Source organism: Cydia pomonella, chromosome 8 (genome assembly GCF_033807575.1).
Source record: "Cydia pomonella isolate Wapato2018A chromosome 8, ilCydPomo1, whole genome shotgun sequence".
Taxonomy (NCBI): Eukaryota; Metazoa; Arthropoda; class Insecta; order Lepidoptera; family Tortricidae; genus Cydia; species Cydia pomonella.
In genome coordinates this window covers 12,058,412-12,073,114 of record NC_084710.1, presented here as the reverse complement: position 1 = coordinate 12,073,114, position 14,703 = coordinate 12,058,412, and the positions used below count along the sequence as shown (strand labels likewise).

General features: G+C 35.9%; 1 protein-coding gene across 1 annotated transcript in view; it reads right to left on the bottom strand.

Moving 5' to 3' along the window:
• Positions 1 to 10,294: 10,294 nt before the first annotated feature.
• LOC133520592 (ras-related and estrogen-regulated growth inhibitor-like protein) overlaps positions 10,295 to 14,703 on the bottom strand; it is a 25,162-nt gene continuing 20,753 nt past the window's right edge. Inside the window, exons 3-6 of the mRNA XM_061855097.1 lie at positions 14,541 to 14,617; positions 12,888 to 13,069; positions 12,423 to 12,609; positions 10,295 to 11,889 (exon numbers count right to left, since the gene is read on the bottom strand). Of these exons, the coding sequence (XP_061711081.1) occupies positions 11,821 to 11,889; positions 12,423 to 12,609; positions 12,888 to 13,069; positions 14,541 to 14,617 (515 nt within the window). The 3' untranslated portion in view covers positions 10,295 to 11,820. The remainder of the gene's footprint in view (positions 11,890 to 12,422; positions 12,610 to 12,887; positions 13,070 to 14,540; positions 14,618 to 14,703) is intronic.

Sequence of the window (14,703 nt, the reverse complement as noted above, 5' to 3'; positions counted from 1 at the left end):
TCCGTTGTCACGGTAACAAATAATTTTACATTAAGTATTTTACCTATTCCTCATTTTCGTATCTAAATAGAAGGTGAACCTTGCTAATACTTAGGGGTCAGTTACGGTATAGTTAATCTATTTTATTCACCATTTAAAAATGCATATGTAATGTTAATTTAAGTATCATTTAAAGTAAACCTATTCCTTAAATAATATTCTTTGGCCTTAATGTTACATTATTTCTTATTTCGGAGATTTTGTTTTTTTCTTGCTAAACATTCGTAAACATACACAATAGCGGCATAAAAACTTTATTCCCTTTTTTGGACAGTCGTGTAAATATAAAATCGCTTCGCGCTCCGCTCATCATCTATGCACGCATGTCCTCCATACGCGTATGTTTGAGATTCAAGTCCGGGTTCCAGGAACCACGGTCACCTGCTGCGACAGCAACATGATAAATAAGACATAGAATTAATTACTTCCTACTACCAGACCCTACTAAATCATTGCACATATTAAACTGTCGTCATTTAATCACCTTTATCATTCGTAGATGCCTTTTTTAAACCCTAGAGTTTATTATAAAGCTGTCCATTTGTATCGCAATACAGCTTATTTATCGGACTAGTCTGACTAGGTCCACCGTGACTCATAGTTCTTTTACGCGGTTCGGTGTAAGCGGTGAGCGGTGGCGATGGAAACGGTACTATACTGTTACATAATTGATTGGAGTAAAAAGCTTTGCCGCTAACGTATCTTCCACTGAATTACACACTTCTTTTGCGAGACCACCAGCCTGATGGACAGCTGACCGATTGACTAGATGGGTAACAGTTGTAACCTAATCTTTTATCTTGGGTTTCGAATAGCGCACAATGTAGAATACTTCAAAACTTTTTCTGTTAGTATTGTTTACCTAATGAACTGAAGTAAAATAAAGGTTGCAAAAGTTAGTGAAAGGTTACCAATAAATAATTGAAGCATATAATCGAGCTATTATATGTCAGGCGTATTCAATTTCAACTCAACCAACCAAATCAGTAGTAAAACTTTTAAATTCAATAAAAAAATTTGAACAACCTCAATAGCCCTTCACTCATCAGTCTCATCTCACCACTGCATTGAAAACCGTTACTGTAAACAAATGACTGCTTTTCCCAAAATAACTCCGATTCACTAGCGGCAGCTAGTTAACAAATAAGAAATAACTAATAAGCGTGATTTTACCTAATAAATCCAAATGAGTTATTCAAGAACAACTATTTAAATTCCAATTACTCGCATTGGATTAAATACAGTAGTAATTTGTAATTAAGGCTTTACCAATCAATGCCAATTGGTTTATAGTAGTGGCCGACTCGGCCAGGCCCGCTCCGGGCACTCGTTAATATGCTAGCTACTGAACTACGTGCACTTACTCATTAATTGCCTTAATGAAACTAGAGTTCTGATCAGGCGCACAATTTCACTGTGAATAGGACTTCAAACGATGTTATTGTTAAGAGCTTAATGTTAAAATGTATCTTTTTTCAGTCGGTTTAAGTTGAATTCTCGTATTTCAGTGTATTATTGAAAAAAATATTTCTTTTTTCCCACTCGTCGACTGTAATGGTTGAATTAAGATTTCGTATAACAAACTATAATTGAGTAATTTTCATGTATGGGCTTTCACTCAACTATAGGATTCATTTCGATACGCTGTATCAACTATAATAAAATTACCAATCACGTGCCGCCGCGCTCCCATAGGAAAGACGGGCGCGGGGCGGGAGTCGCGCGTTTATGTCTACATTTTTGTGTACTGAGATACTTACCAATTTCCATTAATTATTTAGGTTGTATATTAAAAACGTATTATTTCAGATGAATCAAGCTTTTCAATCTCGTACTTTACTTAGGCAACTCAGCAAGCTTCGTTGCCTAAACACGGTACTCGACTGAAAAACTCTCTATTATATCACTATATACAATACTATTTTATCAAAGCGAGTGTGACCATTTTAATGACTGTAATATGATTTCTTACTCTTCCGTGTGGAATTTCATAGAACATCACAACCTTCATCGCCCGTGTCTGGCTGTGTATTCCTTGATTGTGTGTGTTTTCGGTTGATCCAGTATAAAGTGATCCTGAGATGCGCAACAATTTTTAGATAAACGGATAATCGAAGAGCTTGCTTGTACTAATACTACTTACCCTGAACTGAGTTACTCTGTAAGCGATTGTAATAATAAACCAGCTTCTCGGAACAAATTTGCTCTCGAGCAGTTGTTGTGAACTCACTGCTTGTTTTATGCGCCGTAATGGTTTCTTAATGATGAGATTCTTCGGAGAAAAAAAACTATTTAGTTTGTTTCATGAGGTTTTGTTTGCGGGATCATCCCGTTATAGCCTGAGGATCTTACTTTTAATAACCAGTTTTGGTATTTTCATCCAACAGGTATTTTATCACTTAATTACGTTATTCTGACAGATTCGCCAGAAGTAGTGCCAGTGTCAGTAAATACTGCAAATACAGAGAAGTTAGCATTGAATACTACAGAAAAAAAAACAACGAGTTGCACTCCGGGAGTGCCGGCAGAAGTGAAAACTTGAATATTAACGTCGTGCATTTTTGATATTTTGGATAAATTGAGTAGCAGATAATTCTCTATTATACCTACGTAAATAAATTTGAGTGTGGAAGATATTTTGAATTTAATATGTAACAGATATAGATTAATTCATGAGACGTGAGCAGGACTACAGCCTACACAATCAGTAAATGTTGATGAATCGTTCACCATCATATTAAGTAAAACAATCACGCTTCTTTTCTGTTATTTAACTTTTTGTTAAGGAAAAATTTGAGTATCTTCAATTATCGACACTCAACCACACAAAGATACCTACAATACAACACAATTAACAAAGATCAAACCTCTTTAACCGTTATGACAGCCCTTTGATAATGAAGAAAATAAAATGTTACACTTAAATGAGATACGATTTTTCAAAAGTTACCAGGCTTCGATGACATTCAATTTGCACGTTACCATGATGTCACGTGTCCGTCTTACGAATTTTCAATCTGGCGGTCACGTAACCTGACGCGACTGACGGTCACGTGACCTGACGCGAGTTTAAATTTTTTTCCCCATCACAAAAAGTGGGCCGCTAAAGAAGTTTTCACTTCAATAATAAGTTGCCAAAGTATTTTTACTTACGACTACTCGTATACTTACTATTAAAAAATCTTTACAATTTGCACCAGTTATAGCCCTGTCTTAAATTAAACAAACAAAAACACTTATCTATTTTGATCCACAGGAAGAAGTTCCTTTTCACTAAATTACTTAGAAATACCCGCAAATTATGCGTGTAATGGAGCGTGCATCACTTGGCGCTGTTATTAATTGTCTTTCGTGACATGTGGTCTCTCTCGTTGTGGTTGAATTAAAGCATTTCCTAAAAACAATTTTTAGATAGATAAAATTACGGTTCATGTTACTGTACAGTATTATATGTAATTGATAATATCAGCTGGAATTGGTTATACAGATAACAACAATTCAAGGAACAATGCTGTACTGAAGTTGCTACAAAATTTACGATGTCCGCTTATTTCAGCAGAAGACGTATGGATCTATGGGTCACTTTTTAAACCTTTAAGGGACCAGATAAAAAAATACAAGTTTTTATTTCATAGCCTAAAAAATACAAAAAAACAATGAGCAATGGCCTTCTGTGCGCGATCACCATAATTATTGATGCCGCCTGCATCTATTGAATCAGGAAAATAGTTTTATTGCTCAAAATACCAATTCCGTTTTAATGGCGAATCTCCATAATTCCGATCTTTTATTGCCATTCCGAAATCCAATAATGGTTCAATTCCCCTTTATATAATTATTCCTGAAAAATGTGTTTATCCTTTCAGGAGTCGTAGGTCTATTACGAGTACGTAATAATAATAACGTCTCTTATTGAATATTGAGTCAGCTATTTGCCTTATGAGGGCATCACTAGCATTCCGTGTGTTGCATTATGATAATGTGCCATTTTGAATGAGCGCATCGCGGTCGTGTTAGCCGTGTAGGTATTCCTATTTCCTATCCGTTGTGCGAGTCGAGTCCTTAGTCAAACCCCTGTATCGTAGTCTCGACATTCGTAACAACGTTGTGTGACCAAAGAGGGCACTTTTATTGGTTCGTCTGAGCGTCGATCCCCCGTTTTCGGTAAGCGATTTTCAGAATATCGCCCCTGGTCGCAGCACGCGTTCTCTGTGGCGATGGCGCCTGCGTTCGCGTAATGTAACTTAAACCTTATTATAAATCTACAAGAGTTGAGTTTACTTTAAAATAAAGGGCGGCTATAATTCTCGCCAATTCTAATTCCCTATAAGCCAACACAGACAATAGAGTTCAAGTTCCATTTCTTAATAGGCAAAATATTTAACTTGTCCCTCGCACATATCAGCGTAGAATCTCCTCATTACCAGATGCAGGAATGCAGCTTGTTATTATTTATACTTCGTTAGCTGTACCGGGCGCCACATTTGATACAAGTGAAGCAGTAAGTAGGTACGAGTATGCACGGAGGTTTTTATCAAAAATATTTGGGATTGGATCACGTATTTGGATTTTATGGTAATGTTATGGCGTTAGAAAGCCTTTTATTCGTGGTGAAATCGACTAAACAATGGATTATGGTGTTTCAAAACACTGCAACGATCGATCTTTTGTTACTAATGGTTGCAATTTTTTATTTTTATCTGGTTGACCATTTGTGTCATTTGCAAAACCGGAGAACACCTACTACCTTCCTACTAATATTCACCAATTTTTACTATTTATTTTGGTTTGTTTTATTTATAATTATTCAGGGTGTTTATTTAGTCACCTGCAATAATTTACGGGCAATAATGAATGAGCAACTATGGGACTAACCCCGAAATCGCGAAAAAATATTTTACTCTTCCATAGAAAATGTCAAGGTCAGACAGCCAAAATGTATGAAACAGCCAATTATTTTTCCGTAATAAAAGTGGTTCAGTATGACCTATATCCACCCCGTTAATTATTGCAGGTGACTAAATAAACATCCTGTATATATCCTATATATTTTTGACAATGCTTTTCGTAAATATGGTTTACGAAACCATAAGTCAAGTTTTCCTAAGAAAACACCCGTCTTTATGTGTAACTTTAGCGATAAGATATTATAAAACTTCGAATGTCGATTTTTTTAAGGAAAAAATGAGTTTTAGTCGATATAACAAAACACGTGCTCATTATTTTTTGCTGCTTTCAAAGATATACTCAAACCAGCCATTAACTAGCAAGTTGCTTGAGCATCACTTTCTATAGGAGTTAGAAGATTTAGTAACTTTTTAGTACTTTGGAGGACAATTTCTCCCAATAGGTTGGGCAGCTAAAAAAATACGTGTCCGTTATTTTAGACTACTCTATAACATATATAAATCAAATCGGAACAGGACAGTTGGGTACCTTTCCTTGTTAGTACATGTCAGGCAAATGACAATAACTTCCCAGCTTACCAAGAATGTCCCGCAGACTCAGACATGCCTCAACGTCAACATTCCTAAGCTTTCCTACGCAGTAATTAGATAAACATAATGGTTATCAGCAAAGTAATTAGCCTTTGGTTAAGTAAATAGGCAATCTTCATGCAGGTGTAACTATTATTCATATATTCAAAGTATATAAAATCTTTTGAGCCTGATTTAGGCTCGCTGGCTGATTGCATAGACAATAATGTAAATAACAATTTATCTGAATTTCGGATGTAGGCAAGGTATGAAATGATTTTTTAAATTCAAAATATTCTCATGTAAATAACGGTGTTAAATATAGGAAGGACCGGCAAATCCAAGGGCAGAATTAAATATCGGATCCCTGGTCGCATTCAATTCTAAACATTGAAGTTCAGTGAACGGATTCATAAAATGATGTCGATGAACTCTTAAAGTGCATCCTGAAGATGCTTCAATGGCGTCACACTTTCAATTATAATGTGTAATATTCAGCCATTACCCTCGCTTTAAACAGGTACAAGTAAGGCCTGGTTTACATGACAGGTAAAGTGTTTTGAGTTAATATTTACACAAAAGCCTGAATATTATAAAATCAAATGTAAACTATCCAGCAATTTACCATAATCTCACCTTAAAAATTGGGACGACAGGGACAACAAGATGTTTGGCGTTCAGTCAATGGCGTAACATTATCAATTTATCATAGATTCTATTTGTTTTTGATGATCGCTTTACATGTATTGTTCGATGTAAAATATTAACGAATGTCTTTATAAGTTTGTCAGTGCAGAGAGCTGAAAATAGTGAAACGGATTTCTGATGCGAGTATGGAGGTCATACATACACTTAAGCAGGGGATCATGCGGGTCGTTATCTGGGAGCCTAGCCAAGATGACAATCGTTGACAGAAAACGCCAATCGAAACCTAAATAATGTATGGGAACAGTCACGTGACTTTTCGTAGTATCTGTCACCTCGGTACATTTTTTATTTTGTCGTTTGAAAAGAGACGAGTACTTTATTGAAGCATGAATTTAAACATCCAGTGTGTACTCTCTCAAAGCGTACACACACGGCAAGCACTATTAAAAACAGCTAACTGACACGGGTCGGCCAGAACCGACGCAATATTTGCATAATATAGATAGCCCCGTCTTCAGCGCCCGCGCACCCGTCGGTTGTCATACCAGGCGCCATTTTATCGCCAACAAGGTTGATGCCTTCTAGTTTCTCTACGACCGTTATTAGTACTAATCATAATTAGCGTCCCTACTATCTACTTACTTAATATTATTTAATAAGATTTTGCAAAGTAAATAGCAGATTGTAATAATTTATGAGGCGATAAGCTGTGTTGGACAGCGTATAAATTTAGCTTGTTGCGTTTCTAACCAGAGTATTAGCTACTGGACTTACAGGTGCATATGTGATAATATTAAATTATATTTATACTATTTTTATATATGAGAACTACACTTCCTTTAAAATTAAAACAGGTAGCATAGGTACTCTAAAACATTAAAATAGTGATTCGAACATAAGACTGTGAATTTAGTTCTAATCATTAAAGGAAACGAAAGCGCTGGTGGCCTAGCGTTAAGAGCGTGCGACTTTCAATCCGGAGGTCGCGGGTTCAAACCCCGGCTCGTACTAATGAGTTTTTCGGAACTTATGTACGAAATATCATTTGATATTTACCAGTCGCTTTTCAGTGAAGGAAAACATCGTGAGGAAACCGGACTAATCCCAACAAGGCCTAGTTTTACCCTCTGGGTTGGAAGGTCAGATTGCAGTCGCTTTCGTAAAAACTAGTGCCTACGCCAAATCTTGGGATTTGTTGTCAAGCGGAGCCTAGGTTCCCATGAGCCGTGGCAATATGCCGGGACAACGCTAGGAAGAAGGATTAAAGGAAACGAAAATATACAGTTACAGCTCATCTATTTTAGAAATGAATTTACCGTCGGTGTAATATTCCACCTACTACGAGTACCAGTGTAAATTATTTATTGCGAGTTTGATTTAAGAGCGTATAAATCTTGTTAAATGGGAGAATCAACTTTTTAGCGTCACTCGTTGCCATGGTTACGATTAGTTGTCCAGGGGACAAAAGTTCATTGAAATACTGATTTTATGGTACTTAAATGAATTAAACTTGCGTTTTTGTGGTCGTTATAACCAATGTCCATAATACCCCCTACTAAGCATGTTAATAGAACGGCATACAACGTCTCTTCAAACAAACTGTGCCACTGTTGTCCCTTGGACAACGGGACAGGACAACAAAACAAAAAAAGTTGATTCACCCAAATAAGAAAAGTTTGCTACAAAATTAGGATAGTTTTCCTACATCTTGTGAATATTGTTAATCTAGTTTTCATCGTTACCACCTTGAAAATAGAAGCATTCTCATAATTAAGTTTTTTCTAGACGTAATTGTGAGCCATCGCTAGTATGAATTAAGAAGACCACATTCAATATATTTTCTGCTTTAGATACGCTACTCCTCATTGGTTTTCGCGCCAAAAACTTGTGCACACCATGAAATGTGTCATAATACCTTCAAGTTTCCGTGTCTGAATTATTGCGTACAGAAAATTATTAAGTTTTTTACAGGAGTCAAAAAATATGTACAGAACTACTTATCTACTTATTACTTACTTTTATGTGTATATGTAATGTTATTCACGACGACGCGTGCCTTGACTCGTATTATCGTGTTATTAAAGGTTAGATTTGGCAAATCTGTGAGTCATCACGGATGAAACGAACTATACACCGTGTTTTTTTTAACTCCGTTAATATCAAGGGCGCATTCCTGAGCTCAAATTTAATAACTTTCTCAAAGACACCGATATTGTACTTAACTCCATTTCGGAGATAATCAATAATTTATTTTTATCTTATAAAGCCCTTACGAGCATATGCACTTGCCTTAAGGCCTGTTTACATATTGATTAGTGTTTAGTACGAGTGTGTACATTTGCTACTTAACGTAAATACTATCTCGGACGATTGTTGTTCGACATGACATTGATATGTTACAGTTCTCAATTGTTTGGTTTAATTAAATTTAATGCCCGTGTTGCAACAACGCTATATGCAACATTTAATTACTTAAAAAAAAAATACATACCCATACCCCTGAGTTAACGGAATTCAATAAAAACACTATGTTTAAGTACGCATTTATATGTACTTAAAGCAGATAAATCCTTTAAAATTATTCAATTCCAGAATCGTTTCAAATGCAGTATAAGCCCACACAAATTACCTCTCTACTGACCAGCATTGAGGAAGGCGTTTTACCAAAGACCACTGCATTGATGCAGCAGACACCAGATGAATGTTGTGTAATTTAAATCTCTCGCGTTGAAATCTGGTGGGTGGTGTAATCAATCCAGCCTAGTGTTGGTAAAGATTACCGTTAACGTTTTCTTAGCATTGGTAGTTTTTCTAATTCCTTAAACCATTTGTTTCTGGTTTACCATGACCGACCTAAGTGGGAGATCGTCGACCTTTAGGTCGTGGCCATGATTTTTTCTAAACTTGCTTTACTATAGTAGTAAATGATATAAAATACTTAAGTTATTTGAATCGTGTTAATTTTAAAATAATGTTTTATTTATGATCAGTAAGTGGGCACCATATAACTGAAACTAGAATTAAATTGTGCAACTCAACACGTTGCTGGCCACATTAGCTTGTACAGTATCCATTTATTCGCTATAAAAATCATAATTAAGCGTAATTTTTCTGTGTATGGCCATGCTGCGCGCGCAAGTTTCTTAAATACAAAAATCGGGCGGTTGTTGATAGAAAAGTTGATCTTTATTGAATGGTGAAAGGCGATAATAATATTGCCTAGAGCAGTATCTACTGTGTGGAAGTTAACAGTATATTTTTTTGACTCAAATTTCTTCGAAATGAAAACACTACTTATCTATCCTTGTGTACACTAATCTGGGGGCACGGTCGTGCCCCCGCTTTAATTAACTATTTGGCCAAAATCACAATTTCAATGTCAATGTCCTTGATAAATGACGTTTGCTGTGGCAACTCGGTGTGGCAATATAATAACATTAGGTCTGTATGTATTATATTTTGTAAGCACTTATTATTGCCTATGGATATTTGTCACATTTGTCTCGCACTTATACCGTTTAGTACTCGGAGCGTCACATGCAAGTTTTCATTCTTACCTAAGCGTTTACAGGCGATGTCAATGCATCGCTTCATTCGACACAACTCGCTCAGCCTGATTAATTGTCACCAAGACAGCAAGAGCAGAATACGCCCATAAAAATAAGTTAGTGGTAGGGACCCCTAGTAGGTAGGTAGTAGTAGTACTAAGGAGTACCCCCAACTTGCAAGGGGAAAAAATACCAAAAACATTTTATTGCAGGCATTAAAGGCGCTGCGTGTTCTCCTTTCTAATATACGATAATTTAATATTTCATTCACATATCATCGTTCCCATTCTCCCCTACCTAGTATATTAACTTACATATTTACATGAATGTGATATATGTCAGGTTTTGTTTTGATTGTAAGACGAGAAACTACACAGAATAGGACAGGAAGTGGCCATTAGGTAGTGCTTATTTTCTCACACTTAGATCCTTACTTTACACCTCATGTCAGCTTCGAAAGTGAAACTAGTATGGCTTATTATCATAAGTGTTATTTGAAAATTATTCATAGGAAGTAGGAAGGTATTGAGCAAATAAGTGATCTGTATTGCAGGCAATTACAGTTAAGGATGAAAACCAACATTTTATTGAAATAATTTTATTAAATAGGATACCTACTTATTATCGAGTGAAAATATCATGGCACATTTACTTCGTAAATTTAAATAGTGTTTACAATCAATTCACGCTTATAATAATGGTCCAGGGACAGTCTTATTTCCAACATGTAATTTAAGCACTTTTATACGTTGGAAAATACTTAAACATGTAGATGTTTTAAAAACAATACAATTATTATGATGTACGACAATTACTTCTACAATGACTCACTCTTTATCATTTACCTCATTTTCGTCTCTTACTTCAATATGAGTGTAGCATATATTAAATACTTAAATAAGAAATGAGTTGTCCATAAACCAAGTAGTACCAATAACGGGATGGCGGGCGTGTATTTTATTGTTCGGACGGTATTTGTTATAATATAAGTAGGTTCTAAATAGTTATAGACTTATACGAATATATGAAGGTTCTATCTCTTTGTTTGCTTTCTTTATCTTTTCAAACAACATGCTACTGATCGTTTAAGATACTCTTGCTATAACAACGCCACCAATCTTGAAACATTTAAGAGAAAACTTGGAGTTATTTTGATATTTCACTGATACCTTGTAAAATTTAATATGTTTAATGGAAGATAAGTCCTGCAATTGGTTGCAACATAATTAACAAATGAAAACTTGCTCTGTTGATTTTTTTATAAGTGTCCCAATGATCAAAACTGATGTTCAATACTTATTTTACAGGAATATTTACTTTATCTAAATCACATATGAAGTATTCTCGCGTGTGTATTACTTCCTAGTATTAAATTTCCCCCATATCCGTTAGAACTTTCAGAGATCTGACTAATTCTTAATCAACTGAGATGATACTTTCCGTAAATGTCTACAATTATAATATGTATAGATAACGGTTTGTTTACGACGTATGCAGTCACCATAATAGCTGAAGCGATCTTTTAATGTCATCATTACTTTTTTGTTCGGGTAACGAAAAGTTTAAAGGTCTTAAGCACATAAGGTCGTTTTGTCTTGCTATTGTTTTGTCAACGTATATAGGTATACATATTATAATAGCGTCAACAAAATTGAGTAGGTTTTTGAATAAAAAACCTACATTTAACAGAATAATAGGTACTAATATTATCTACCTATATAGTTTAATATCGGATTGAAATAAATATCGGCAAACAATTGGAAAACAGCACACAAATCAATGTCTTTTATAAATCTTATTTTCGTAAGTAACTAAATTATCACATTGAATAAAATTAAAGACAAGTTCATTCAAAAGCTTGTTCTATGAGAACTAGACAAACTTAACTCAAATCATACTTTATGTTCATTCGATTGTAACAAAACTGAAACAATCAAGGACTGTTATTGTAAAGTACAATCTGAGTTTTCCATCAATGCATTCTGCTTACGCTGGCATTTCTTATCTGTCCAGTTCCTTTATCATCTCTCAATCGAGACAGGCCTGCCATAGACGTTCAACAAACTCCACCAGGAGTGAACAAGATCCGCGAAGTGCACACCAATGCTTCATATGCTCAGGGATGGACGTTTCTTCCGGACGCTCTTATTGCTTAGCCCAAGGATGGAGCCGATTACCTGGACAATAAAAAAAAACATCTTAGGTGCATAGTTAGAATCTTATTACAAAAAAGCAAGACAGACGATGTTGAAGAATAAAAAAATAAAATAAATGCAGTATATATATGCCTTGTGGATCTTGAATTATAGGATATTGAATTAAGAAATACAATCATAATAAACTTTACTTTTACCAACCTAAACTAAACTATTGTCAATTTGTCAAGAGATAGTTAGTAGAGTAGTCAGGCCTAAACACAAGACTATGAGAAATTAAAGGTTAAATTGTCTTCAGTTACCGCGATAGTTATTCGTGAAATAAAAAATGATTTTAACGGATTTTATTGTGTATAGTGAATTTAAAATATATCCTGTTTCATACCCTTTACAGCGTTCGTGAGAATCCGCGAACGTTGTAAAGGGTTCAAGATGTCGAATTACGTGATATAATCCGTTTATTAGCTTTTACGAAATAAAACCAAAGGCTAGGCAGTTGCCTTGCGTCACTTCGCTAGGATTTTAAGAAAACAGAAGAATAGAAAAAAACGTACTTTAGAAACAGAATAGGCAGCGAGCTTGCGCCGGGGTGAGGGCAGCAGCAGCGCGAGCGCGCGCGCCTCGCGCAGCAGCGCGTGGAAGGCGAGCGCCGCGCCCGCGCACGACTCCGCCGCCGACACCTCGTAAAATTGGCACCCGAACCGCAGCGACAGCTCCTGACCCTCTTCCGCTTTCACGACTCTGAGCAAAAATAAAATATAAGTACATAAAATCCGACTGGTGATACAAATCTTGTGAATTCATATTGAGAAACGAGACGGTACGTATTTATTCTCATATTTGTCATTTTAAAAATATAATGATTATTTTACCAATTAAATACGTTTAAATTGTTCTTCAACTTTAAATAACGGATGAAACCATAACTCACATAAACATTACACATTTGATACATGATGATGATGGATAATCAATTTGAGAATATTCAGATACCTACTGACACAGGTCTTCATATTTACCTCGCGTGTTCCAAATCCCTCTTGTTTCCTAACAACGTCACAGCAGTGCAACCGGGCAGTCTAGTCCGTTCCAGCAAGGCAAGGAGCTCTGCAGCCGCCAAGAACGACCGCCGGTCGCAGACGGAGTACACTATCGCGAAAGCGTCACCCCATCGGAGATGTTCTGCTAAACATCCGCGATTCTATACAAAAATTAAAAACACTGTAATCATTATGGAATCTTGCTTAACGAGTCGCTCATACATACAGACTTCTCAGATTATAAGATTTCTAGTCATCAATTAGTTCATTACGGAAGGGGATCTGATTTCTGCAAAACATACATACATAATCCTGAATAGTTTTCACAATTTACGACATATTAAACATAACCTGTGCCTGTGTAAATAATATAATAATTAAAACTTCTTTGCTGCTGTCCACCCTGCTAGGCGTGGCGATGTGCGCCCGCTAGGTGGACTATTTGGCATAGCCCGTTCTTATCTCTGGCTACTTATAACAACAACCCGCCTAATCTGTTGTCTGGCATCAGAGCAAAAGTTATCGAGCGCCCACAAGGTGGGTTCCTGGAAGTGAATATATATTAAATCTGCTTTTGTGACTATAACTGCGGTCGGTCAAAATAGCAGTAGGTAACAATTTTCGTAGGTTAACCTTGACTCGTAATGTCATGTTATTAAAGATTACATTTGACAAATCTGCACGTCATATTCGTAGTGGATGACACGAATTATAAATAACTAAAATATAAAAATAATATTTTAATACTACAACAATGACGATTCTCGCGGCGTTGCATGTGGGCTATAAAAGCCTCCGTTATCCAGTGTCCCGCAATATCCACTGCAATTGGCACAAATTAGTACCCATGCATTGGTTTCAGAGCATTGTACTTAGCGTGTTTGAGAAATAGAAGGTGACTTACAAATAAAACAATCAAAGCTAATATCTCTCTCTCTCTCTCTGACTCTGGAACTCTTTATCCGTTGGCAGTAGACGCGCTCAATCTCTTGCTGTGTTTAAAAAATCACTCAAAGAACATTATTTATCTCTCCCTTAGTGTTTATATAGTACATAGTTATTTTTACTCTGTGGCTGGCATGCTACTGTCATATTTAGCTATGTTTCGGTTAATTTTATATATATTTATATGTATGTTTATGTATGTCTATTTGTATTCCTTATATGTGTATGTTTATTCACTGTAATTGTGTGTGTGTGAATGTAGGCTTCATCACGGTTTACCAACACCTACTTTTTCGATTACCTTCTCTATTTCCGCTACACAAGGGTTGTCTGGAAGAGATCGCTTTTTAGCGATAAGATCGCCTGTTGTCTGCCTCTACATTTAATCAATTGTTTATTTTCTTGTATTTTTTTACTGAGGTGTGCCAATAAAGAGTATTCTATCTATCTATCTAATATCCAAAAAAACAAATCACGTTACGAGAAAAATTAAGTATAAACGTTGAATTCGGTATTATTCACTTTCTTGATATTTTAAAGCCTGCCGCTGTTTATCTGGGAAAATGCTCGTACATTGTGAACGCGCTTTGTCTACAGTTTTTGGACTAATGCCGAGACATTACACATTCTTAGCCCAAAATAATGACTGCATTTATTTAGGTACGTAAGTATAGGTAAAATATTTACCGCGCAACCACAAGTATCTAAAATCTCCACTTCGGATGTCGCGCCATCGAATGCAACTCTGTGCTGATACAGGAAATCTGAAAATAAATTGCCAATGAATGAGTAATTCAAAAAATACTTTTAAATAATACTACGCAACAATTAAGCAAGACTGAAACCAGTT